The following is a 25,666-nucleotide window of genomic DNA, read 5'->3' as shown; positions in this document are numbered from 1 at the left end:
AATTATTAATTCACCACAAAATGACACTAAACTCTAGCCACTGTCCCTTTAAATTATTTGATTATGTAATTTCACAAGTGATGGATGGACAGGCACCCCAGTAACTAAAAAAATTTGTGTACAAGCAACTAAAAAGTTGGGAGTTGCGTAATACATCCCCTTCAGGCTTGACTTCAGAAAATAAGGAGCCTTTCACAAGCATATCCAACATTAGAGACAGCTGCATATCCTCATTTAACATACCGGCAGGTAACTTCATGTTGCTTGTTGCTCCCCATGAGGCATATTACAAGTGTCAATCCTATGATGGCATCTGCAGCTAAATCAAAACTCAAATCAATCACTCAGTGTCTTCAATGCAATTTGTCCAGACAGAGACTAGAATTTGCGCTAATCTTTGATGCTAGATCCACTGCCTTATTTCTCATCAAGAAGCATTATCCATGTCCGGGAGGAAATGAAAAACATGCTGAGAAAAACTCTCTACATAAGAACGCCGGCCCATTATAAGGCCACATAAGTGAACCCACACGAATGCACTCCCACACACAATACCATTCCTGGGAGATGGCAGCGATTCATTTTGTAGGACGCAACAGAACTAATTTTGTGAGTGAGCCTCGGTTAATGAACAGAGCTTTGATGTGTAAATCCTCCAGTGCTCCAGAGCTGATTTGGTCTCCACAGATTCAGGCCTGCCCTGCACCCTATTGCATGCCATCTTGTAAACGGATAACAACAAACAACTAATAAAACGTTGTATGAAAAGACATACACCCACATGAAGACTTCACTGAGCTATACAGACAAAGCAAGGAATTAAATAAAGCTGGCTGATGCCAGGCCAATCGCACAGTAATGTTGTGACGCAAAGATCTGTACTGCATTACTTTGATATCTTTTTACTGCTTATCCCACTCTTGTTTCTATTTTTACTCCACCGTGCAAATCGGACAGTAATGATGAAATGTCTGAGTAAATAAAGTCTTCGCTTTATTTCCTTCAAACATTGCCCTCCCTATACAGTAATTGGATTCTGGCGAGACCATCATGTACTATTCATGTCGATGAATGCACATTAATCAAAACATAATTGGACACATACATCTTATAAATGTTACTGCTCCACGTTTAGTCACATTTAAGTAAGCCATTTGCAGGGATACTTATTTATCCGACTTGGGTCATGCATATTCTGCACACAAGGCACATAAATGCCGGTGAGGTATACTGTCCTCCAAAAGTATTGGAACAGTGACCCAAATCCTTTTTTTCTTAAAGATTTATTAACAACGGAGACGTTGGACTGTTGAGCAACTGAGGTTTCACGCCATGCAAGAATGGTAAAGAATTCCACCTCATCAATCCTGAGTTCCCAAACACTTGTTGACTGTTGTTAAAGGAATGGTGATGTAACACTGTGGTAAATGCTGTTTGACCATGCCCCAGCATTGAATTCAAAATAAGTGAATAATTGCAAAAAAATATATATAATAAAATAAAGTTCATCATTTGAACATTAAGTATCTTGTCTTTGTAGAGCATTTAATTTAAAGGACTTGTAAATCACCAATGACAACACCCCAACTGATATAAATCCCACTGAACTTTTGCGGGGGCCGTGGGGGGTTGTGCCTTGGTGCTGCCGCGGCTTGGGGGATTCCGGGGGGGGCTGTGCTCGCTTTGCTGGGCCGCGGTCGATAGTTCCCCTCTTTGGTGGCGGTCCTTATGCATGCCAGATCCATCACACCAGCATCTACTGAAATTCAAACAGAATTCGCCTCTCCCTCCCACTGCTTGTTGAATAAGTGGATGCTGGTGTCTGTGGATCTCACTCTGCTTTATCTATCCTTCCCTCCTTCCTCTCTTTAGTTTTTCCTGTGGTCTCTTGAGATCTCCTTAATTTGTTGGAATTTAGAGGTTTCTGGGGTTGGCATAACACTGGTTTTGTAACCATGTGGATGGGAGGTGGTGTTTAGTTGGTGCTGGATTTCACTTTGATTTATCTTTCTTTTCTTTGACCTTTCCTCTGGTCTTCTGACCTTCTGAACTTCACGACTCTGGCGAGACTCTGAAGTATCCGGTGAAGGGTAATGGGATTTTTATTAGGTTTTGGGTGAATTAATGAGTATAATTTTAGTTGTGTTCACATGCACGCACACACACTCGCAAACACACTCACAAAAAAAAAAAAAAAGAGAGAGCAATGATAAGATGTTGAATCGATAAGACTGCCGAATGAACAATTCTGAGCTCTCTCTTTAAGAAGAAAAAAAAAAAATGTTGAAAGAATTAACACACAACAGGTGCTCTTTAAATTTGGCGGGCATTTATTTTATATATATATATATATATATATATATTAAGGGTGTCACGATTTCGATTTTTTATCGAAATCGATCGAAATTACGTCACGATTTCGAGCATCGAAATAGAAGAGAGGACACACGATTCGATGCCCCCCCCCCCGCGCCCGCCGCGCCCGCCGCGCCCGCCGCCACCGCCGCCACCGCCACCTCCCAGGAAAGCAAATGAGACGCAGCCATTCAGCTACTAGCTAACGGCACTTGTTAGCTGACTTCTCCTGCAGTCATGATGGCAAGCGCGGACAGACACAGCAATGGTGCTTCAAGCCGCTCCCGCTTCTCTCGTCACCAGTTTGGAAACATTTTGCGTTCCCGGTGAGTTATGTCGACAACGTTCACGTTGTCGATAAAAAGACCACAGTTGCAAGATATGCTATGTGCGCGTACTGTACTCGGCCACGGTGTTACGCCCGGCTCGTCAAGGGGAAGGGAAGTAACACAATAACAGAAAATATAGAGTAGATAAACACGGGTCGACTTTAACATCTGAGTAGTTTTAATTGAAATTTCAGGCAGGGGTTTGACAAGGGAGTGAAAGTGGAAGGTGAACAAATAATAACCGCATTTGACAGAACTGACAGAACGGACCAATAGGGGTATAATACACGGATACACAATAGCGTCGCGCTGGCACAGTCGTCCAATCGGAGTGTCGCGCTGGCACAGTCGTCCAATCGGAGTGTCGCGCTGGCACAGTCCTCCAATCAGAGTGTCGCGCTGGCGCATTCAAACTGAAGTACCATTATACGGGCACCAGCCGACACAAACACACACATACATACTAGGGGAGCGGAGCCGGCGGCGGGCCCGAGCCGCCAGCCTATAACAACGGGAAACACGACAAACATGACGGGACATTTACGCAGGCATCACAAAGATTTAGATTTATCAAATTCAACTAGAAGTGGGAAAACAACGGTCCAACCAACTATTTCATCCTCATTTACAGTGAAACTTCCACACACTTCAGCTCGCGCGAAACGCCAGATCCATAGGTCTATTTATAGCAGCAGACCTGCAGCCTTGGAAAACGCTGGATTCAAACATTTAATTAGTGTACTTGAACCACGCTACAGTATGCCCAGCAACTGTAACTGTTGGGATATAGTTTGTTCAGGCTGTATTTGTTCCATGACTTTGGATACAATATATTTTTTGTTGTTGTTGCACATTGCACATTATTTTAAGAGGAACGCACAGCACACTGTTGTAACCAAAAACAGTCAATAGATGGCAGGCACCCACTGTGACTTTTTGTTTTTTTATTTTTTATTTTACACTTCAGTAAGAACAAGACGGTTAACTTTATATTGTAAATAAATTCTTTGAATTTGATCATTCCTGCCTAATGTCAATTATCATATATTACATAAATTTACACAAAAATAATATGGAAATTGCATCACCTATATGTAGCCGATCTTTTGAAATAAGATTTACTGTACAATGAATAGAACCAATGATCATAGACTAGCCTTAGCCTACAGAAGCATATGCCTCTGTGTTATAAAGTGGGGGAGCGGGAAAAAAAAAAAAAAAAAAAAAATCGAAAAAAAAATCTAATCGTGACCCCAAAATCGAAATTTAAATCGAATCGTGGAGTTGGCGAATCGTGACACCCCTAATATATATATATATATATATATATATATATATATATATATATATATATATATATATATAAAGCCTAAGCGATTAATCGTGATTAATCGAAATTCTAAGATGTGATTAATCTGATTAAAAAATGTAATCGTTTTACAGCTTTATTTTTAACCTGAATAGTATATTACATGTTATTAACTGTATTTAATTGACTTTGCAAGGTCTGTGGATAAATCAATGAGTACCAGAATATGCATTTCATATCCACGTTACATAAGACTAAATAGAATGATATACTGTACAGCACTTGTAAAGATCCTTCCATTATTTTTAAACAATCTTAAATAACATTCATTTAAAAAAAAAAAAAAAAAAAAAAAACACCTAGAGCTCAGCGCTATTAATAACAAAAGCCAATGCCGCCAGTAACTGCTTAATGAGATAAATATGTGACACTGACAACCACAACCAAGACAAGCCAATTGACATGAAGTAGTACAGTAATATCCATATGCAGGATTAAAGTAGTTTTATGATGCATTAATAGTCTGTCTTAACCACATCACAGCTCTCGCTCTCCACTCATCTGTTTCACGCGAAAAGATTGAGACCAGCAAATTACTTTCTTTTGTCTCCACTTAATCAAGCTAATGATTCCCGGCCAGCAAAGATAATCAACTATTCTCACCACAAAGGCCAATAAAGGAAGAGTGTGGAACTTGATTCAAGAAAAGCTAGCTACCCTATCCCTAATCCTCTTTCTTGATATAGCTTTTTTTCTGTTCAACCCTGCCTCTCACTTTTTATCTACTCCTTTCTGCCCTTCAAAACTGCTGATTGACCTTCAGCTCCTTCCCCTATTTTTGCCAACTCTTCTTTTTTCAATCTTCACTTAAAATCGCTTTTCCCACAACCCTTCATAGTTTTCTCTTTAACCGCTCGATGTATACCGAAAATGTACATTTACGTGGTATACTATATAAACTCACCAGTAGTCTTTCCACAGCTCCTCTTCAAAAATGTCCTCTGGGATAGGATCAATCAACACCAGGTCTGTCACTTGCCTGACAACAAAGAGGGGACACATTATATACATTATATCATCCAGGTCATGATAACCTGCAAAAGTTGAAACTGGATGTTTCAACTTTAATTCTAAATCTTAGGTGCAGAGTTCCCCTAGTTACATGAAACAAAAATATAAACACAAGACTTTTTTTTTTGCTAATTTTTCCAGAGATTCATTCCTGAATTCAAAGATCAAATACATTTTTCAATGCACACAAAACGTCTATTTCACTCAAATGTCGTCAAACACCTGTTAAAATCATGCTAGTGAGCCATTTGCCTTTGCCAAAATAATCTATCCACCTCTCTCTACTCTAAAAATGCAATTTTATTCTATCAGGGAAGTCCATTGGTCAGAAAACCTGTCATGATGCAACCACACAGTCCAATACATGTCCTTCACATACACATAGAGTTAATCAGCTTCGTGATTGTAGCCTGCAGAATGTTGTTCATTTCCTTTACAATGGCCGTGCAAAGCTTCTGGTTATTGGCATGTGGAGGTGGAAAATGCTGTCTTCCAGATGTTGTGAAGATGCTGGATCCACAGTGGCGTTTCAAATACTCTCTCTGTGGTTCGTATTGTGATAATCATTTGGAATATAGTCAGACAAAACAATGTTTTTGAGTGGACAAAAAGTCTGTGTTTCTGTGAGTGGTCCCACATCAAGCAACACGTATATCCCACATGCGTGTGTCTAAAGAAATATATTAGTGAGATCACACTGTCACACATGCATGTTAGTCACCAAAGGAATGTAACTATCAGACAAACGTGACAAATATAAAAATATTCAAAGGTATGTGACCCAGTGTGGAAATTTCCACTGTCCATTACGACCTGTGGCTGCTTTTCTTCAGCAGGGATAGAAAAATAGTTGATGGCAAGATGGATGGAGCTAAATACGGAGCAATTTTTTAAGACGACCTATCGGAGTCTTCAAAAAGCTCAGACTGGAACGGACTGGATCAAATACAATGATCATAAACATAATGCAAAATCTACAATTGTAATGGTTCAAAAGTAAACATCTCTAGTTGTTAGAATGGCCAAGTCAAAGTCCAGACCAGAATCAAATTTAAAATTTGTGGAAATATATGAAAACCGCTGTTCAAAAACGCTCTCAACCACCAGAGCTGGAGCTGTTCTGCCTCTAAATGTGCAAAACTAATAGACACATACCCCAAAACACTTGCAGATGTAATCGCAGCAAAAGGTGCTTCTACTAAATTTGAAGTCAGCTTAAATATTTTTGTGTGTTCAAAAATATCATATTATATACATTTTGTTCCACTTCACAATTGTGTCTCACTTGGTGTTGCTTCTTCACAAAAATTATCCATTTTTTTTATATTTATGTTTGAAGCTTGAAATGAGGCAAAGTGTTTCACAAGGTACTGCAAATGGACAAATATGACATACTTAAGGGATACTTGACTCGAGCCATTTTCAGCAGTAAAAAATATAATAAGTCTATAAAGTCGTAACTTCATTAATTTTCATGTACAATTAATACCTTTAAAAAGTATTTTTTTTCTACTTGCTGTCGACTGATGATGACATCACCTGTGCTGAGGAAGTAGGTAACGACCAATCGTGGCTTACTTTGCTGACCAACCCCCAGAAAACAGGTGAGCTTTCTCAGCACAGGTGAGGTCATCATCAGTCAACAGCAAGAGAAAAAAAAATGTTTTTAAAGGTATAAATTGCACATGAAAAATAATGAAGTTATCAAATTCATTCTGGACAAAATATGAACTTTTCATTGCTGAAAATTGTTCAATAAGTCAAGTATCCCTTTAACTATAGTTTTGCAATATTACATGTTATCTATATGCAAATAATTTCTTTCTTGAAACTTACACATTATGTATGTGACTGTAGAACCTGCTGTTGAGTGTGCCGATCTCCGAGCCAACCAATATCAAAGGCATTGCGATCCCAGCAGCCAGCAACAGACGATGCAGATCATCCACCATACTGGAAGACAATACACCTCATACAGTTAGTAGGAGGATGTCTGAATTGGGCGTTAGTATATATGTGGATAAAAATATGCTCACTAGCTAGTAGCAACCTGGTACGCCCAAATATGGCATTTATTTTCCTTTTTATCACAAATTGGTCTATTGGTCACTCCCAATGTAGAATGTATATTTTTTTTATTAATTTATTTCATGTAACTCAACTTTATTCACAGAGCACTTGAAGACAACCAGTGGTGCAAACAACATAGTGCTGTACATGTCGTGTTTTGGTTCCATGTGGTTAGGTTTTGTTTGGTTTTAGGTGTTTGTAGTGTTTTGTCCTGAGTTCTCCCCGTGTCTCCTTAACGTTAACCTTGTCCACCTGTGTGTGTCATCCCTTCCCAGTATGTGTGACCTAATTAGTGCCTTCTGCCTGCTGTGTTTCCCAGGTGTGTCTTGTTAGTGCATTGTTAGTGTTGTATTTAGTCAGTGGGGTTTGTTCAGGCGTCGTGGTAGCATTGTCAGAATCAGAATAGAATTTATTGCCATGTAAGAGATTAAATTTCACCTTACTAGGAATTTGTCTCGGTGACTGGTGCATACATGGGGCAGACAAGCATCAAAAAGACAACACAACATTTAGGTTAAAAAAGGAGGGCTGAACAGTAGTATAAAATAAACTAATCTAATTACCTCGTTACATTAGCTAACATCAATTTATAAAATGTATAATTAATATATGATTGCACAGACAATAAATGTTTATGTAAATAATGTAAAATATAAAAAGGTGAGGAAACAGTGCAAAACCAGCACATATTTCATAATAAGAGCATAATATAGTGACTAAGTAACAGTTAGGGGGGAAATTATAATGTAGCAGGTTGATTCAATTGCATTTAAAAGTCCTACTGCAGAGGGGAAGAAACTGTTCTTATGGCGTGAGGTTCTGGTCCTAATGGACCGTAGATGAAGGAAGTGATTGAAAGAGACCGTGTGCAGGGTGAGAGGGGTCAGCTGTGATCCGACCTGCACGCCTCACAGTCCTGGAGGCGTACAAGTCTTGAAGTGATGGGAGGTTGCAACCAATCGGCACCTCAGCAGAGCGAACAACACGCTTCAGCCGGTGTCTGTCCTTAGCAGTGGCTCCAGCGTACCACACAGTAATAGAGGAAGTGAGGATGGTATAAGTATGATGGTATATGAGTGAGGATGTCGTGTCTTATCCTGGTGTGGTGTGCTGTGTTGCTGTTGAGTCAGGTTTTGCCACGTCTAGTCAAGTTTCTCCACATCTAGTCAGGTTTCGCCATGTCTCCACGTCAACTCAAGTCTCCACGTCTGACCATGTTCTGCCAAGTCAGTCCAGCCAAGTCTGTCCACGTTCTGCCAAGTCAGTCCACATCATGCCCAGTCTGTCCACGTTCAGTACAGTCATGGCAACCAGTCTGCTCACGTTCCAGCCCATCATGTCCGTGACTATCTTTGTGGTCAATAAAGTTATTCTCAGTCCTCTTCCCGTCATGTTTCTCTGCCATCTCCCCTTATCCACTCGCTCCACACTTCATGACAGTACATGGAGTAAAGATTACTCATATCTTTTATGTGTTTAAGACGGGCAGGTTGGGTTTTACAGATGTGAAGATTCCAACCGACAGCAATAAATGAAAAGATGAAAAAGGATCATAATATTTCATTGAATAATTCTTTCAACAGGTTCAAGATAACCACCACTTAAGAGTGCAAGATAAATATGTAGCTTGTGAGGAAAGATTAAAAGACATGACATCCAAATATTAATAAACGAAACAAAAGGTACAATTATCAGTAACATTTCATGTTGCATTTTATATTGTTGTACTTAAGGTATCAAATAAACAAACATACCAGGACAAGGAACATAATTATTACATGTACATGAGATGCAGTATCTTATCTCGGGTAGTTACCTCTGTCCTAGCTACAATACCGGTACACTAATCTATGAAGCTCAGTGTGTCCCATTTGGTGTCAGATTTCACAAGAATCACTTTGTCAAAGGTTCTGGTAGGGTGTCCTCAAACCCCTTGAGATACTAAATCCTGGAAAATGGATTGCTTGCATCGGAAATGGATTGTTTGGTGGGACAAATAAGGTAAACTAGAGTGCTGACTACTGTTTGGTGCTCAATCCATAGACAGATTTAAAGATCAACAAACGAAGTCTGATGGAAAAGACCGCAAGATTTAGTACCTCGCTCCAAACAGCATTAGATAGGGAAGTGAGGAGCAAGCGGTTCAGAAAATGGATGGACGGATGCTAGTGGTGTCGTATCAGTCACTCCTACCTACACCGTCAAAACTCTTTATTAGTCACTTATACTTGAATATGTACCATAATTTTCAGAATATAAGGCACATATTTTTCATAATTTGGCTGGTTCTGCGACTTATATATTAAAATTACTTTTTAGGCCTTTCTATCTGTTTGCATTCTGACATACGTATCCAGTAAAACTAGTTAAGGCCATCAGGCCACACATTCTCCCATGTGGGCGGGCGGCCTATACAGTATAAGTGCAGGGACGATTTTGAATAGATCAGTTCCCTTTCCGCATACTAATAGAAGAGGGCTCAGCAGCTGTGTACTCGATCTTTCTGGCATCCAGTAAATATTTCAACTGCGAACATGCAGTCTTCTGGTTATTACTGTTAATATAATATATATAATATATATAATATTATATTATATATAATATAATAATTCGCCACAATGCAACACAGGATTCTAATTAAGGTAAGGTATTTTAAACTACAAATGTATGGTTGGGCAATAAATCAGCTTAATTCGATGAGTTTGTCATTTTAAAAATCAACGATTTGAAAATTTGCTAAATAGTGAAATTGAGGGAAGGAATGTAAGAGTTTAAAGGGGCATGATATAAGTTTGAATTTTGGCAGATTTGTCGACACCTCTGGAGAAAGCGTAATGGAAGCCAGTGATGTGAACGCGCCAGAGTGCTGAGACGTTAGTTAGTGGTAGTTTTATTGTGCATTGCTCATCATATAGAGACCCGATCGCATTTTTGTGGTCTTTTTAGCAAGAAGAAAACAAGCTGTGGGTCCCATTTCATCCTTTTAGGTCTTTCCACCTACTCCAATATTGATCCGCGTCCTCCCACGACGCTTGGCCAACTTCAGATTTGCCCCTTTTGTCACATTAGACAGGTGTTATCGTTTCCTGCTCGGTATCCTAATCGGGGGAGGCAGGGGAGATTTTTCCATGCAGGGGAGATTTTTCCCTCCGCTGCATGTCGCCAAAGTTTCGGCCTGATGGCCGGGAGATAGAGGGTCGCACTGCAGTCTTGGTTTATTATTATTTTTGACATACTTTTATATCCCCTGTCGTGCACAATTGTCTTTTTCCACGCTCACGTAGACACACTCCCAACATTTCCGCCTTCCGACAGCGGAGGGACAGAGAAATAGTGTACGCGCACCTGACGTCACGCTCAGACAGAAATCTTAAGTTTTCGTACCAGACACCCTCATCATTATTTGACTCTACAGGAAAATAGGGGCAACAACCATTACGCCACAATAGTGCCCCCTGTCCATTATACAATTTTTAAAACGTGTGGGTGAAAAATACGGTTATTTTAACACTCGGACTTATATCATGCCTCTTTAACTTGACTTAATCAAAGCTGGAGCTCATTATTAAAAGCTGTAGTTCTTAAGTTGTATTCTATTACCTAAATGTTCTTTTGAATTGTAATTTAATGTGGCAGAATGCTGGATGGTAGGGCTGGGTATTGCCGCCAACCTCACGATACGATACGTATCACGATACAGGGGCCACGATACGATACGTATCGCGATACATATGTATCCCACATAAGACACATTTTATTTTATTTTATTTATTTTTTTAAACAAAATATAGGAAAATTGGTACACAGACACGTGCCACATTAAGTTTATAAATAAATAAATAAATGTTGACATTCCTCCTCTGCTTTCATTTTTCTTAGCAAGACACAGTGTCCAATCACCGGTGAGCTATTTTTGCATTAATTAACTTCAAAGACGCTGCTGGTTTTTATTTTTTAAGTACAATGCAAGCCACAAAGGCAAACGTAAACTGCCGATTTAAAGTTAACGAGCAATATCGATTCTGACACCTGCATATCGATACGTGTATTGTAATGAGGCCTGCAACGATAAATTGCTGTATCGATTTTTTGAGCACACCCCTACTGGATGGGTGGTTTACAAATCTTGTTTACAATACTAATCACTTAATTGTGGCATTTAACATATACACACAGCTTTTTTTGACCAAACTATTAAGGTAAAGTTTACATTAAAACTGATTTCAAATGAGTATAAATTGTTATCTGAACATTTTTATAGGATTTACTTTTGTTAAATCAAACCGATAAAAATAAAAGTTTTTACTGTATTAGCACTGTGCATAAATTATTACAAGACTCAAGAATTAAAAAGCCTTCTATCGAGACATTTTGTGCCCACTTAATATATTATAGCTTGGCTCTGACCCAATAAAAAGTGACTAAAGCCTTTGCTTACTTCAAACACTATTAACATAAACCATATTCACATTCAGATATAGTGTTCATTATTATTATTGTGGGAATGCTGAAGTATTCCCACATGTTATTGTGATTTTTATTCTCCACACTTTTTTGCCGCGTAGCAACTCTCACAATACTTCCAATTTACACTGTTCAAATTTCAATTACCTTAAAAAATCCACACCTCCTGGGGTATATGTCGTCTAATTCCACATTACTTACAGTATTTGCACAATTTAATGTTTAAAATAAACTTTCCCCATTCATTTTCAAAGGGACAGACATTGAACTTTTTCTAAGTACACTTTTCACTCCCACTACGATACATATAACTTATCATCATTACCAGGTGTCTTATACTGCTTGGTGGCACAGTTGGTAAAGTGCATTGTCGAGTAACCAGAAGGTTATAATTTCTTAATGTATCTATCAATTTACTTCATAAGCATTCCACATGCATTGAAATCTTAGCATTCAATTATTAGCATTCAGCTTTCAGCATTCCCACCCAATTTCTCCAGAAATTGCACTTAGTCTAGTTTACAAGAGAGTTTAAATACGTACCGTCCAGTTGTGGAAATTCCCCAAACCTCAGTTCCTGTGGTTTCATTCTGCATCAGACGCTTGCTAAATCCTAGCCCCATTCGGTCATAGGTACAAACCTGCAAAGTGTACAAGGAAGCCATAGGTAAACAGATTTTTCAGTGGTCTTCAAAATTATCCTGGTCATCAAATTCTACCAAGCAAGCCTGTGACCTAACTTTGATCATATTTCAGAAAAATAACATTGGGCAGCCTGTCAGCTCTAACTTTCTGCTGCAATGAGCTCTTTAGAGCAGAGACGATATGGTTGATATAATTTTAGTGCATTTATTCCTCACCTTTGTTAATGTGGCAACGCTCTCTTGGACATAGAACCAAATGTCTGAGGACATTCCAGTTGGTGCATCTAGTATAACTAAAAACATACAGATATGTTATAAATGGTGTCAGATTTGTATTGTTAATTTAAAAACCGAAAACAATGACATATTACCAACTGGTTTCCCCTGTCCTTTACACAAGAGATGCATCCTTTGACCCAAACCAACATCTACAATCTGGCCATCTAGATAAGAAATTAAAAAATAAATAAACTTTACAGTTCCATTTATTGCTGAGATAGATGGTTTTTGTACTCAAAAGCAAACTTGTAATGAGGAGTTTAAATTGAAAACCTTTGGGCAGCAGCATCTGTCCTTCTCTTTGCAGCGATGCATAGTTGAGGAATGGAGGGATGATGATGATTAAAAGCAAACACTTTCCAATGTTCATAAGCACCGTGCTGTGAGGAAGTTGACTTTTAACTTCAGCTTTGCTGCGTTGTCCATCTTCTGCTTCCTAAATTTTAGAGCAGTTTAACAGTTTCAGTGTTGAAAAACAGGATAAAACGAATTAAAGAGCAAATCAACATTAAATATGATTGAATTGAATATACTGTACAACAAAGAAAGATATTTAATGCTATATAATTGATCAATTGTATTGTTTGGGAAACTATTTACTCATTTTAAATGTGATACCTGCAACATGTTCCAAAAATGCAGGGCCATATTTATCAGTTGCATCACCTTTCTTTTAACAACATATTTAGGAACGGTGGAAACTAAAAGTTCAAACGTATTAAGTGGAATTATTTCCAATTCTTAAATGATGAACAACTTCAATTGCTCAACATTATGCGCCATGTTCTTGCACTCGTTTACTACGACGCCTCATGTAGTCATTGTAGTACGTGAATTGTCTTGCTGAAAAAAAGCAGGAACATTCCTGAAAAAGATGTTGCTTGCATGGCAGCATCGTTGTTCCAGATGTGTAAGTGTCCAAGCATGGCATATAACCTCAGCATTTGGCTAATTTCAGATTGAACGTTTCATTACCTTTTTAGCAGCACCAGGTTTAGCTTCGGGTCTTTTCTTCATTTTGAATAAAGTACTGTAGATATTAGCAATATAGCAGAAATATAAGATTTACCCTGAGTGGTGAAAATGAGCTGAACACCAAAACAGTTGCCTGTCAATGAATCTGTCATTTCCTGGTTGTGGTACAGAAGCCGGTGAGGGACAAAATGCACGTCACTGAGTACCGACAAACATTCTGCGGATATATCACATTATGCTGTACTTCATAACGCTCTATAAAAAAAAACGATTAAGGATAACATGGTCCTTTCTAATTATTTGCAACATTACATAATTGTGGCAATATTTAATTGATTTCCTGTTCCAAATAGGATTTGAACAACGAATCCCAGTTTAGTAAAAGTAGCAGTAGTAGTTGTCAGTATTAGTTTCTATTAAATGTTGCTCTGCCTTGGTGAAGCTTTTTTTTGGAGGGGGGCTTTTGTATATCTCTTTTTGGTCCACTCACTCACACAAACGCGCACTCATCCAAGCATGGTCTCCAATGGTGCAGAGCGAATCCACGAGGCATGCGTCGAAGACAAGCGACCGCACCAAGTTGAAGTTCTGGAAAACAGAGTACAGTACGCACTTTGGTGTTTTGGCCTGCAGGGGGTGCTATGTTCCACAAACTCCAGCTACAATGAGCCATAGAAGGTGGGACAGTGTTGTATTACTACTAGTAGGTCAAAGGGAAATTCAACATAGACTTTACTGGAGGCTATATTATTGTGTTACGCACCAGACGTCTACATTGACCGCGACGAGTTTTGGGAGATGTTTGATATACAGCTGTATCACAAATTGAGACAGGAGCTCAACTTTAAGGTCGTGTTCCCGGAGGTTTATGACAAAATTTGTAAGGCTGCAAGACACCGATCTTCAACAGCCACAAGTTGGATCATCTTATGCTTGAAAAACAGAATTGAACTTGCCTTATATTACACCCACATGCCTTTTAGCTCGCGGCTGTCAAATGTGTCACGTGATCATCTACCTGAAGTGAGTGTGCCTCACGTGTTAAAAAACAAACAAACAAACTACTAATTAATTATATGTTTTTTAGAATAAAAAACAAGATGCTAATTTTGTAGCACATTGTTTTCATTAATAATAAAGAATAAAACTTTCTGTACAGTTTTTGCATTTGCTTTTATTTGTCCTTAGGACATTTACACACAAAATAAAATTCACAAAATAATTTTGTAAAAACATGAACACGCACTTCAGAGTAGATGTAAAAATAAAAATATAAATAATCCAGTCACCCAGCGCACTTTGTGCCTTGTCCATTTCTGCTCCGCGCCTTAGGAGCAGCAGGAGGTGAACGAGGACGAAAAGGAGGCTGAAGACGAAAAGGAGGCTGAAGACAAAAAGGAGGCTGAAGATGAAAAGGAGGTTGAGGCCGCCTCGGCTTCAGCCTCCAGGTTTTCCAGCTCCTTAAAAAGGGTGGTCAGTTCCTCCTCAGGCCTCTCAAAGGGGCTGCAGGTGAACGAGGATGAGGATGGGTCTGAGGGTTCCTCGGCCGCCGCTTCCGCCGCCTCCAAGGCTTGCAGCTGCTTATAAAGGTAGGAGGTCATGGCCTCCTCATCCAGGTTGTTGGTGGATGTGGAGGCAGAGGAGTCCAACGCCTCCTCCAACTCCTTTAAGACGGTAGCGAACACGTCCTCTTCAAGCCCCTCATGCTGGACATGAGCGGATGTCGAGGGTGCCTCGGCCGATCCCATCACCTCCTCTGAGTGGGTGGAGATCGGATCCGCCGTGGGTTCCTCATGCAGAGTGTATGTGCACGGCATGGGGGCCTGCACGGGAACCTCGGGTGCAGACGCTGTAAACAAACGCAAAACACCAGTCACTCATGAGACCAATTGACATCATTTGGTGAGATTCAATGCAAGATTCTGTCCTAAAATATAATATATTTTTTTCATCAGTACAATATTTTTAGATATGATATTCAAGTTTTCTATTGAAAGGCAAACATTTTCAATGTTCTATATGCTCCAACTCATCTAATCGTGGAATAAGAATTAGATTAATCGGCCACTTTGTCCTACTACCCTGCTATCGACTGAAACTGATGTCAATGCGAGCCAGCGGTCACGATGTCAATTTCTGTCAACAGCAGGGTGCGGTACAGTACAAAATATCATGAATGGATTCAACTGACTAATTCGTATTCCACAAATTTCAGAATATCTTGTGGACTAGTTCTCAAAGAAACTTTTCGCCTTGATTTGGCTGTGAGTGGATTTTCTACTTACTGCTGGTCAGATAGTTTAAACTGGTGCCTTGACGGGACCACACTCTCTTCTTCTTTTTGCCCTGCACAAAACAAAAGACAGTCATTACACAAGTAATTAATTGTTCCATTGTGTTCCGACTAAACGACAAGCGGGACTCACGTAATTCTCTCTGTAGGACCAGTCAGGGTACATATTGGTGTGAATTTGGCTGAGCCGCTCCGATTCGTCAAAGTACTTCTTCTGCTCACCAGCCGTCAGTGACTTCCACTGCGGGCATAATCGAAAGTGTCAGCACACGCATGCATACCACCACCGTACAAGCAAAGAGGACGAGAGCACTCACCTTTTGACCCAAGATCTTATTGACTGTGGCGCTGTCTTTGGGAACTGCGCCTGCATTTAAGATTTGGGCCTGCATGATGGGCCGCTGTTCCTTCATGAAGAGCATGAAGGCATTCGGTGGCTTTTTAATGTAAGGCTTGTTCTGGGGTTCTGTTGTCCTCTTTCTCCTGTTGGGAATACAAAAGTGTAAGTGTGTAGCCACTCAAGGATTTTATTTTTTTTTTTTAAAGAGAATACTTAATACTTACTGCGAGGACTTAGATGTTTGTGGTGTTGGTGATAGAGGAGGGAGAAGGTAAGTAACAGGTGCCAACTGATAGGAATCCTGTCCAATTCTGCACACATGACACACGTTAGGCAACAAGAAGCATGTATGAAAATGCACACATTTGTTTGTTACTTACATAACTCGTATAGGAAGATGGCCTAACACCATTGGTGTGCCATTAACCTGAGAAGAAGAAAAAAACAAAAAACGTTATCACTTTGAGTAGCAACATGTATCTACATATGAACGGTTTTGTTTTGTTTTTTAACATTAAAACGAGGTTGGACTTTGGACTACTTGAGTTTTTCATGCAGCCCAAAAACTGGACTTTTATTCATTTACATCTAAAAAGAATTCCTCACAAAGCATTTGAAACACTATAAGTTAAACATTTAAAATTATCTCTGAGAAAGGAAATGCAGTTGCAGCAGCATATGCAGTAAGAAACACAATTACTGTACTTTCTTGATAGTATGTTTCATCCCCGCTCAAGATTAAAATTAAAATAAAAAAAACGTGTTCCAACTGAATTGTAATTGTTTGTATGCATGCATGTTCCAAAAAAGGTTTCCTCATGTGCATTAAATTTATGCTTAATTCTTTTCCCTACCTGAGTTTGATCGCTGGTCATCATGCCTAAATCCGCGTTGGGAACTTGGAGAAGTCTGTACACCTGTGCGTTTGACATCTTCACTGGACACTGACGACGGACACTACTAGCAGTGTTTCGGGGTCTCGGAAAAAAAAAAAAAAAAAAACGAAATTTAGCCAATCACAAGGGCGATGGACAACATTTGTGACGTCGCTCGACGGTTAATGAAAGAGCATCGGAAGTTCCCCAAAAAATAAACATCGGCCGTTACGCTAATGCTATTGCTAACTCGCAAGATGGCTAACTAACGCTGGACATGACTGGGGGGGGGGGGGCTAGGATGTGCTCGCCGCCATTTCGACAAGCTAGAGTTACTTATATTTTCGGAGACGTTGCGAACTTGTTTAAAGAATAAATAAATAAATATAAACACACAAAAGAAGTCAAAGTGACTTTTGGTTAATACAATTAAAATGTGTACATGGCACTGTAAAAAAAAAAAAAAGAAATCTTGTGATTCATCTAACAGCATGGTCACATTTAAACTGCTGATTAAATTGAAATGTCAAATTGCAGTACATTTTATGTCTGTAAAGAAGTTTAAGAAAAACAAAACAATCTCTTCACCCGTACCTCGTGTTTTAGCGAGCTGAATAATTTTAAGTTAGCTGAAAGTACTACGGCTTTATTTGTATAGGTCAATCTGAATTAAAAAAAATAATAATGGTTCAGTGCTCTTTTTGTACTCATTCATTTAAAAGTTAAATCTGTACGACATTTGTTGTCAAAATAATTTGACAACAAGCTGTAGATTGGGCTCATGATTTTTTAATGATTATAATTTTTTCTTTTTTTCGTTTTTCTTTTAATGGTTTCGAGGCCTGGACAACATCTGCCGCCGCTTCGCTGAGGCGTTCCGCGACAAGGGCAACACTTTCGTGGACGGCATCCAGTTCACGCTGTACTCCGCCGTCATCATGACGGGCAACATGAGCGAGCACGCCGAGCCAGATAAGGTAAGAGAGTAAGAAATTAAACGTGAAGAGTTCTCATGTTTTTGTTTGTTTGTTTGTTTGTTTTTTGTTATTACCCAAATTAGGCGAATCTTGTCCACAAGGCAAGCAAGGAAGTTGCTTGGGGCCCTCACGCCAGTAACCTGGCTTGATCGCCATCTTGTGGCTTACTACAGAATAGCGATCACATTTTGGAAGTGTGTTGTATGATCTTATTCCAATTACAATATCTTTGAGTATTTTAATAGGGCTGCGATTATGGAAAAAGTAATAATCACGATGACTTAAATTATTATTTTGTGGTACAAAACAAGAAAATGTTTAAGCATTTAAAAATATTAAGACCAATTAAAAAAAAAATAGAAACACTATAATTATGTTAATTCCTTTTGGACCAAACAGATCTATAAGGAAGCATTCCCGGAGGTTTATGACAAAATTTGTAAGGCTGCCAGACACTGATCTTCAACAGCCAAGTTGGGTCATTTTATGTTTATAAAAGGAATTGAACTTGCCTTATATTGCACCTGCATGCCTTTTAGCTCACTGCTGTCAAATGTGTCATGTGATCATCTACCTTAAGTCACAGAGTGCCTCCATGTTAAAAAAAACAAAAAACAAACAAAAAACAACTCAATACTTATTACTTATCAAATGTTTTTTAGAATAAAAAAACAAGATGCTAATTTTGTAGCACATTGTTTTCATTCATAATAAAAAAATGAAACTTTCGATACAGTTTGCATTTGCTTTTATTTGTCCTTAGGACATTTACACACAAAATAAAATTCATAAAATAATTTTGTAAAAAACATTAACACGCACTTCAGAGTAGATGTAAAAACAAAAATATAAATAATCCAGTCACCCAGCGCACTTTGTGCCTTGTCCATTTCTACTCCGCGCCTTAGGAGCAGCAGGAGGTGAACGAGGACGAAAAGGAGGCTGAAGACGAAAAGGAGGTTGAGGTTGCCTCGGCTTCAGCCTCCAGGTTTTCCAGCTCCTTAAAAAGGGTGAAGGTCAGTTCTTCCTCAGGCCTCTCAAACAGGCTGCAGGTGGAAAAGGATGGGGCTGAGGGTTCCCCGGCCACCGCTTCCGCCGCCTCCAAGGCTTCCAGCTGCTTATAAAGGTAGGCGGTCATGGCCTCCTCATCCAGGTTGTTGGTGGATGTGAAGGCGGAGGATTCCAACGTTTCCTCCAGCTCCTTGAAGACGGTAGCGAACACGTCCTCCTCAAGCCCCTCATGCTGGACGTTAGCGGATGTCGAGGGTGCCTCGGCCGATCCCATCACCTCCTCTGAGTGGGTGGAGATCGGATCCGCCGTGGGTTCCTCATGCAGAGTGTATGTGCACGGCATGGGGCCCTGCACGGGAACCTCGGGTGCAGACGCTGTAAACAAACGCAAAACACCAGTCACTCATGAGACCAATTGACATCATCTGGTGAGATTCAATGCAAGATTGTGTCCTAAAATATATATATATTTTTCATCAGGACAATATTTTTAGTTATGATATTCAAGTTTTCTATTGAAAGGCAAACATTTTCAATGTTCTATTTGCTCCAACTCATCTAATCGTGGAATGAGAAGTAGATTAATCGGCCACTTTGTTCTACTACCCTGCTATCGACTGAAACTGATGTCAATGCGAGCCAGCGGTCACGATGTCAATTTCTGCCAACAGCAGGGGGCGGTACAGGACAAAATGTCATGAATGGATTCAACTGCCTAATTCGTATTCCACAAATTTCAGAATATCTTGTAGACTAGTTCTCAAAGAAAATTTTCGCCTTGATTTGGCTGTGAGTGGATTTTCTACTTACTGCTGGTCAGATAGTTTAAACTGGTGCCTTGACGGGACCACACTCTCTTCTTCTTTTTGCCCTGCACAAAACAAGACAGTCATTCCACAAGTAATTAATTGTTCCACTGTGTTCCGACCAAACGACAAACGGAACTCACGTAATTCTCTCTGTAGGACCAGTCAGGGTACATGTTGGCATGAATTTGGCTGAGCCGCTCCGATTCGTCAAAGTACTTCTTCTGCTCACCAGCCGTCAGTGACTTCCACTGCGGGCATAATCGAAAGTGTCAGCACACGCATGCATACCACCACCGTACAAGCAAAGAGGACGAGAGCACTCACCTTTTGACCCAAGATCTTATTGACTGTGGCGCTGTCTTTGGGACCTGCGCCTGCATTTAAGATTTGGGCCTGCATGATGGGCCGCTGTTCCTTCATGAAGAGCATGAAGGCATTCGGTGGCTTTTTAATGTAAGGCTTGTTCTGGGGTTCTGTAGTCCTCTTTCTCCTGTTGGGAATACAAAAGTGTAAGTGTGTAGCCACTCAAGGATTTTTTTTTTTTAAAGAGAATACTTAATACTTACTGCGAGGACTTAGATGTTTGTGGTGTTGGTGATAGAGCAGGGAGAAGGTAAGTAACAGGTGCCAACTGATAGGAATCCTGTCCAATTCTGCACACATGACACACGTTAGGCAACAAGAAGCATGTATGAAGATGCACACATTTGTTTGTTACTTACATAACTCGTATAGGAAGATGGCCTAACACCATTGGTGTGCCATTAACCTGAGAAGAAAAAAAGAAAAGAAAAAAACGTTATCACTTGGAGTAGCAACATGTATCTACATATGAACGGTTTTGTTTTGTTTTTTAACATTATAACAAGGTTGGACTTTGGACTACTTGAGTTTTTCATGCAGCCCAAAAACTGGACTTTTCTTCATTTACATCTAAAAAGAATTCCTCACTAAGCATTTGAAACATAAGTTAAAAATTTAAAATTATCTCTGAGAAAGGAAATGCAGTTGCAGCAGCATATGCAGTAAGAAACACAATTACTGTACTTTCTTGATAGTATGTTTCATCCCCGCTCAAGATGAAAAAAAAAAAACTTTTTCCAACTGAATTGTAATTGTTTGTATGCATGCATGTTCCAAAAAAAGTTTCCTCATGTGTATTAAATTTATGCTTAATTCTTTTCCCTACCTGAATTTGATCGCTGGTCATCATGCCTAAATCCGCGTTGGGAACTTGGAGAAGTCTGTACACCTGTGCGTTTGACATCTTCACTGGACACTGACGACGGACACTACTAGCAGTGTTTATAGGGGTCTCGGGAAAAAATAAAAAATCCCGAAATTTAGCCAATCACAAGGGCGATGGACAACATTTGTGACGTCGCTCGACGGTTAATGAAAGAGCATCGGAAGTTCCCCAAAAAATAAACATCGGCCGTTACGCTAATGCTATTGCTAACTAGCAAGATGGCTAACTAACGCTGGACATGACTGGGGGGGGGAGCTAGGATGTGCTCGCCGCCATTTCGACAAGCTAGAGTTACTTATATTTTCGGAGACGTTGCGAACTTGTTTAAAGAATAAATAAATAAATATAAACACACAAAAGAAGTCAAAGTGACTTTTGGTTAATACAATTAAAATGTGTACATGGCACTGTAAAAAAAAAAAAAAAAGAAATCTTGTGATTCATCTAACAGCATGGTCACATTTAAACTGCTGATTAAATTGAAATGTCAAATTGCAGTACATTTTATGTCTGTAAAGAAGTTTAAGAAAAACAAAACAATCTCTTCACCCGTACCTCGTGTTTTAGCGAGCTGAATAATTTTAAGCTAGCTGAAAGTACTAAGGCTTTATTTGTATAGGTCAATCTGAATTACATTTTTTTTAATGGTTCAGTGCTCTTTTTGTACTCATTCATTTAAAAGTTAAATCTGTACGACATTTGTTGTCAAAATAATTTGACAACAAGCTGTAGATTGGGCTCATGATTTTTTAATGATTATAATTTTTTCTTTTTTTCTTTTTTCTTTTCATGGTTTCGAGGCCTGGACAACATCTGCCGCCGCTTCGCTGAGGCGTTCCGCGACAAGGGCAACACTTTGGTGGACGGCATCCAGTTCACGCTGTACTCCGCCGTCATCATGACGGGCAGCATGAGCGAGCACGCCGAGCCAGATAAGGTAAGAGAGTAAGAAATTAAACGTGAAGAGTTCTTATGTTTTTTTTATTACCCAAATTAGGCGAATCTTGTCCACAAGGCAAGCAAGGAAGTTGCTTGGGGCCCTCACGCCAGTAACCTGGCTTGATCGCCATCTTGTGGCTTACTACAGAATAGTAGCGATCATATTTTGGAAGTGTGTTGTATGATCTTATTCCAATTACAATATCTTTGAGTATTTTAATAGGGCTGCGATTATGGAAGAAGTAATAATCACGATGACTTAAATGATTATTTTGTGGTACAAAACAAGAAAATGTTTAAGCATTTAAAAATATTAAGACCAATTTAAAAAAAAATAGAAACACTATAATTATGTTAATTCCTTTTGGACCAAACAGATCTATAAGGAAACATTCCCGGAGGTTTATGACAAAATTTGTCAGGCTGCCAGACACTGATCTTCAACAGCGAAGTTGGGTCATTTTATGTTTGTAAAAGGAATTGAACTTGCCTTATATTGCACCTGCATGCCTTTTCGCTCACTGCTGTCAAATGTGTCATGTGATCATCTACCTTAAGTCACAGTGTGCCTCCGTGTTAAAAAAAAAAAACTCAATACTTATTACTTATCAAATGTTTTTTAGAATAAAAAAACAAGATGCTGATTTTGTAGCACATTGTTTTCATTCATAATAAAAAATGAAACTTTCGGTACAGTTTGCATTTGCTTTTATTTGTCCTTAGGACATTTACACACAAAATAAAATTCATAAAATAATTTTGTAAAAAACATTAACACGCACTTCAGAGTAGATGAAAAACAAAAATATAAATAATCCAGTCACCCAGCGCACTCTGTGCCTTGTCCATTTCTACTCCGCGCCTTAGGAGCAGCAAGAGGTGAACGAGGACGAAAAGGAGGCTGAAGATGAAAAGGAGGTTGAGGCCGCCTCAGCCTCCAGGTTTTCCAGCTCCTTAAAAAGGGTGGTCAGTTCCTACTCAGGCCTCTCAAAGAGGCTGCAGGTGAACGAGGATGAGGATGGGTCTGAGGGTTCCTCGGCCACCGCTTCCGCCGCCTCCAAGGCTTCCAGCTGCTTATAAAGGAAGGCGGTCATGGCCTCCTCCATCCAGGTTGTTGGTGGATGTGAAGGCGGAGGATTTCAACGCTTCCTCCAGCTCCTTTAAGACGGTAGCGAACACGTCCTCCTCAAGCCCCTCATGCTGGACGTGAGCGGATGTTGAGGGTGCCTCGGCCGATCCCATCACCTCCTCTGTGTGGGTGGAGACCGGATCCGCCGTGGGTTCCTCATGCAGTGTGTGTGCGCGGCATGGGAGCCTGCACGGGAACCTCGGGTGCAGACGCTGTAAACAAATGCAAAACACCAGTCACTCGTGAGACCAATTGACATCATCTGGTGAGATTCAATGCAAGATTGTGTCCTAAAATATATATATATATATTTTCATCAGTACAATATTTGTAGTTATGATATTCAAGTTTTCTATTGAAAGGCAAACATTTTCATTGCACAATGTTCTATATGCTCCAACTCATCGAATTGTGGAATAAGAAGTAGCTTAATCGGCCACTTTGTCCTACGACCCTGCTATCGACTCGAGCCAGTGGTCACGATGTCAATTTCTGTCAACAGCAGGGGGCGGTACAGGACAAAATGTCATGAATGGATTCAATTGCCTAATTCGTAATCCACAAATTTCAGAATATCTTGTAGACTAGTTCTCAAAGAAAATGTTCGCCTTGATTTGGCTGTGAGTGGATTTTCTACTTACTGCTGGTCAGATAGTTTGAACTGGTGCCTTGACGGGACCACACTCTCTTCTTCTTTTTGCCCTGCACAAAACAAGACAGTCATTACACAAGTAATTAATTGTTCCACTGTGTTCCGACTAAACGACAAACGGGACTCACGTAATTCTCTCTGTAGGACCAGTCAGGGTACATGTTGGTGTGAATTTGGCTGAGCTGCTCCGATTCGTCAAAGTACTTCTTCTGCTCACCAGCCGTCAGTGACTTCCACTGCGGGCATAAACGAAAGTGTCAGCACATGCATGCATACCACCACCGTACAAGCAAAGAGGACGAGAGCACTCACCTTTTGACCCAAGATCTTATTGACTGTGGCGCTGTCTTTGGGAACTGCGCCTGCATTTAAGATTTGGGCCTGCATGATCGGCCGCTGCTCCTTCATGAAGAGCATGAAGGCATTCGGTGGCTTTTTAATGTAAGGCTTGTTCTGGGGTTCTGTAGTCCTCTTTCTCCTGTTGGGAATACAAAAGTGTAAGTGTGTAGCCACTCAAGGATTTTTTTTTTTTTTTAAAAAGAGAATACTTAATACTTACTGCGAGGACTTAGATGTTTGTGGTGTTGGTGATAGAGCAGGGAGAAGGTAAGTAACAGGTGCCAACTGATAGGAATCCTGTCCAATTCTGCACACATGACACGTTAGGCAACAAGAAGCATGTATGAAGATGCACACATTTGTTTGTTACTTACATAACTCGTATAGGAAGATGGCCTAACACCATTGGTGTGCCATTAACCTGAGAAGAAAAAAAGAAAAGAAAACGTTATCACTTGGAGTAGCAACATGTATCTACATATGAACGGTTTTGTTTTGTTTTTTTAACATTAAAACAAGGTTGGACTTTGGACTACTTGAGTTTTTCATGCAGCCCAAAAACTGGACTTTTCTTCATTTACATCTAAAAAGAATTCCTCACTAAGCATTTGAAACACTATAAGTTAAACATTTAAAATTATCTCTGAGAAAGGAAATGCAGTTGCAGCAGCATATGCAGTAAGAAACACAATTACTGTACTTTCTTGATAGTATGTTTCATCCCCGCTCAAGATAAAAAAAAAAAAAAAACTTGTTCCAACTGAATTGTAATTGTTTGTATGCATGCATGTTCCAAAAAAGTTTCCTCATGTGCATTAAATTTATGCTTAATTCTTTTCCCTACCTGAATTTGATCGCTGGTCATCATGCCTAAATCCGCGTTGGGAACTTGGAGAAGTCTGTACACCTGTGCGTTTGACATCTTCACTGGACACTGACGACGGACACTACTAGCAGTGTTTATAGGGGTCTCGGGAAAAAATAAAAAATCCCGAAATTTAGCCAATCACAAGGGCGATGGACAACATTTGTGACGTCACTCGACGGTTAATGAAAGAGTATCGGAAGTTCCCGAAAAAATAAACATCGGCCGTTACGCTAATGCTATTGCTAACTAGCAAGATGGCTAACTAACGCTGGACATGACTGGGGGGGGGGTCTAGGATGTGCTCGCCGCCATTTCGACAAGCTAGAGTTACTTACATTTTCGGAGACGTTGCGAACTTGTTTAAAGAATAAATAAATAAATATAAACACACAAAAGAAGTCAAAGTGACTTTTGGCTAATACAATTAAAATGTGTACATGGTACTGTAAAAAAAAAAGAAATCTTGTGATTCATCTAACAGCATGGTCACATTTAAACTGCTGATTAAATTGAAATGTCAAATTGCAGTACATTTTATGTCTGTAAAGAAGTTTAAGAAAAACAAAACAATCTCTTCACCCGTACCTCGCGTTTTAGCGAGCTGAATAATTTTAAGCTAGCTGAAAGTACTACGGCTTTATTTGTATAGGTCAATCTGAATTACATTTGTTTTAATGGTTCAGTGCTCT

At 39.6% G+C, this 25,666-nt stretch overlaps 4 protein-coding genes and 1 long non-coding RNA gene across 8 annotated transcripts in view; 1 reads left to right on the top strand and 4 right to left on the bottom strand.

The window, feature by feature from the left end:
- LOC144022569 (uncharacterized) overlaps positions 1-13,677 on the bottom strand; it is a 29,166-nt gene extending 15,489 nt beyond the window's left edge. For 3 of the 4 annotated variants that reach the window (XM_077527477.1, XM_077527478.1, XM_077527479.1), the window contains exons 1-7: positions 13,497-13,649; positions 12,795-12,957; positions 12,614-12,685; positions 12,459-12,535; positions 12,142-12,239; positions 6,901-7,017; positions 4,958-5,032 (exon numbers count right to left, since the gene is read on the bottom strand). In XM_077527477.1, the coding sequence (XP_077383603.1) occupies positions 4,958-5,032; positions 6,901-7,017; positions 12,142-12,239; positions 12,459-12,535; positions 12,614-12,685; positions 12,795-12,957; positions 13,497-13,538 (644 nt within the window). In that variant the 5' untranslated portion in view covers positions 13,539-13,649. Of the gene's footprint in view, positions 1-4,957; positions 5,033-6,900; positions 7,018-12,141; positions 12,240-12,458; positions 12,536-12,613; positions 12,686-12,794; positions 12,958-13,496 lie in introns of all 4 variants that reach the window. The other variant, XM_077527480.1, reaches the window with a different exon arrangement.
- Positions 13,678-14,824: 1,147 nt separating this feature from the next.
- Positions 14,825-17,061, bottom strand: LOC144022394 (uncharacterized). Its single transcript, XM_077527146.1, has 7 exons — positions 16,984-17,061; positions 16,510-16,556; positions 16,354-16,440; positions 16,107-16,272; positions 15,923-16,030; positions 15,782-15,842; positions 14,825-15,345 (listed from the first exon to the last, which is right to left on the bottom strand). The coding sequence occupies exons 1-7, from the start codon at positions 17,059-17,061 to the stop codon at positions 14,825-14,827; spliced, it is 1,068 nt and encodes a 355-aa protein (XP_077383272.1).
- A 682-nt stretch (positions 17,062-17,743) lies between these two features.
- Positions 17,744-24,561, top strand: LOC144022761 (uncharacterized). Its single transcript, XR_013284396.1, has 4 exons — positions 17,744-17,981; positions 18,890-21,987; positions 22,857-23,383; positions 23,915-24,561. It is a non-coding gene; the product is annotated as an uncharacterized LOC144022761 (long non-coding RNA).
- LOC144022759 (uncharacterized) lies at positions 18,803-21,312 on the bottom strand. Its single transcript, XM_077527834.1, has 7 exons — positions 20,991-21,312; positions 20,524-20,570; positions 20,368-20,454; positions 20,126-20,291; positions 19,942-20,049; positions 19,803-19,863; positions 18,803-19,367 (listed from the first exon to the last, which is right to left on the bottom strand). The coding sequence occupies exons 1-7, from the start codon at positions 21,066-21,068 to the stop codon at positions 18,886-18,888; spliced, it is 1,029 nt and encodes a 342-aa protein (XP_077383960.1). The 5' UTR covers positions 21,069-21,312; the 3' UTR covers positions 18,803-18,885.
- On the bottom strand, positions 22,814-25,209 carry LOC144022760 (transcription factor 7-like 1-C). The gene is made up of 7 exons (XM_077527835.1): positions 24,954-25,209; positions 24,484-24,530; positions 24,330-24,416; positions 24,083-24,248; positions 23,899-24,006; positions 23,760-23,820; positions 22,814-23,330 (listed from the first exon to the last, which is right to left on the bottom strand). Exons 1-7 carry the CDS (start codon positions 25,029-25,031, stop codon positions 23,275-23,277), a joined length of 603 nt encoding a protein of 200 aa, XP_077383961.1. The 5' UTR covers positions 25,032-25,209; the 3' UTR covers positions 22,814-23,274.
- Between the last annotated feature and the right edge of the window lie 457 nt (positions 25,210-25,666).

Source organism: Festucalex cinctus, chromosome 7 (assembly GCF_051991245.1).
Source record: "Festucalex cinctus isolate MCC-2025b chromosome 7, RoL_Fcin_1.0, whole genome shotgun sequence".
Lineage (NCBI taxonomy): Eukaryota > Metazoa > Chordata > Actinopteri > Syngnathiformes > Syngnathidae > Festucalex > Festucalex cinctus.
Note: the sequence above shows the minus strand (reverse complement) of the source record. Positions and strands in the feature narration are given on the sequence as shown.

Bases quoted from the DNA above. Each gene is read 5' to 3' on its own strand.
- LOC144022394 (XM_077527146.1), bottom strand. From the start codon at position 17,061: ATGTCAAACGCACAGGTGTACAGACTTCTCCAAGTTCCCAACGCGGAT. The intron at 16,441-16,509 runs GTAAGTAACAAA...TCATGTGTGCAG, and splicing joins CATCTTCCTATACGAGTTAT to AATTGGACAGGATTCCTATC. The intron at 16,031-16,106 runs GTGAGTGCTCTC...TTATGCCCGCAG, and splicing joins ATAAGATCTTGGGTCAAAAG to TGGAAGTCACTGACGGCTGG.
- LOC144022760 (XM_077527835.1), bottom strand. From the start codon at position 25,031: ATGTCAAACGCACAGGTGTACAGACTTCTCCAAGTTCCCAACGCGGAT. The intron at 24,417-24,483 runs GTAAGTAACAAA...TCATGTGTGCAG, and splicing joins CATCTTCCTATACGAGTTAT to AATTGGACAGGATTCCTATC. The intron at 23,331-23,759 runs GTAAGTAGAAAA...ATTTGTTTACAG, and splicing joins TTCAAACTATCTGACCAGCA to CGTCTGCACCCGAGGTTCCC.
- LOC144022759 (XM_077527834.1), bottom strand. From the start codon at position 21,068: ATGTCAAACGCACAGGTGTACAGACTTCTCCAAGTTCCCAACGCGGAT. The intron at 20,571-20,990 runs GTAGGGAAAAGA...TTTTCTTCTCAG, and splicing joins TGACCAGCGATCAAATTCAG to GTTAATGGCACACCAATGGT. The intron at 20,050-20,125 runs GTGAGTGCTCTC...TTATGCCCGCAG, and splicing joins ATAAGATCTTGGGTCAAAAG to TGGAAGTCACTGACGGCTGG.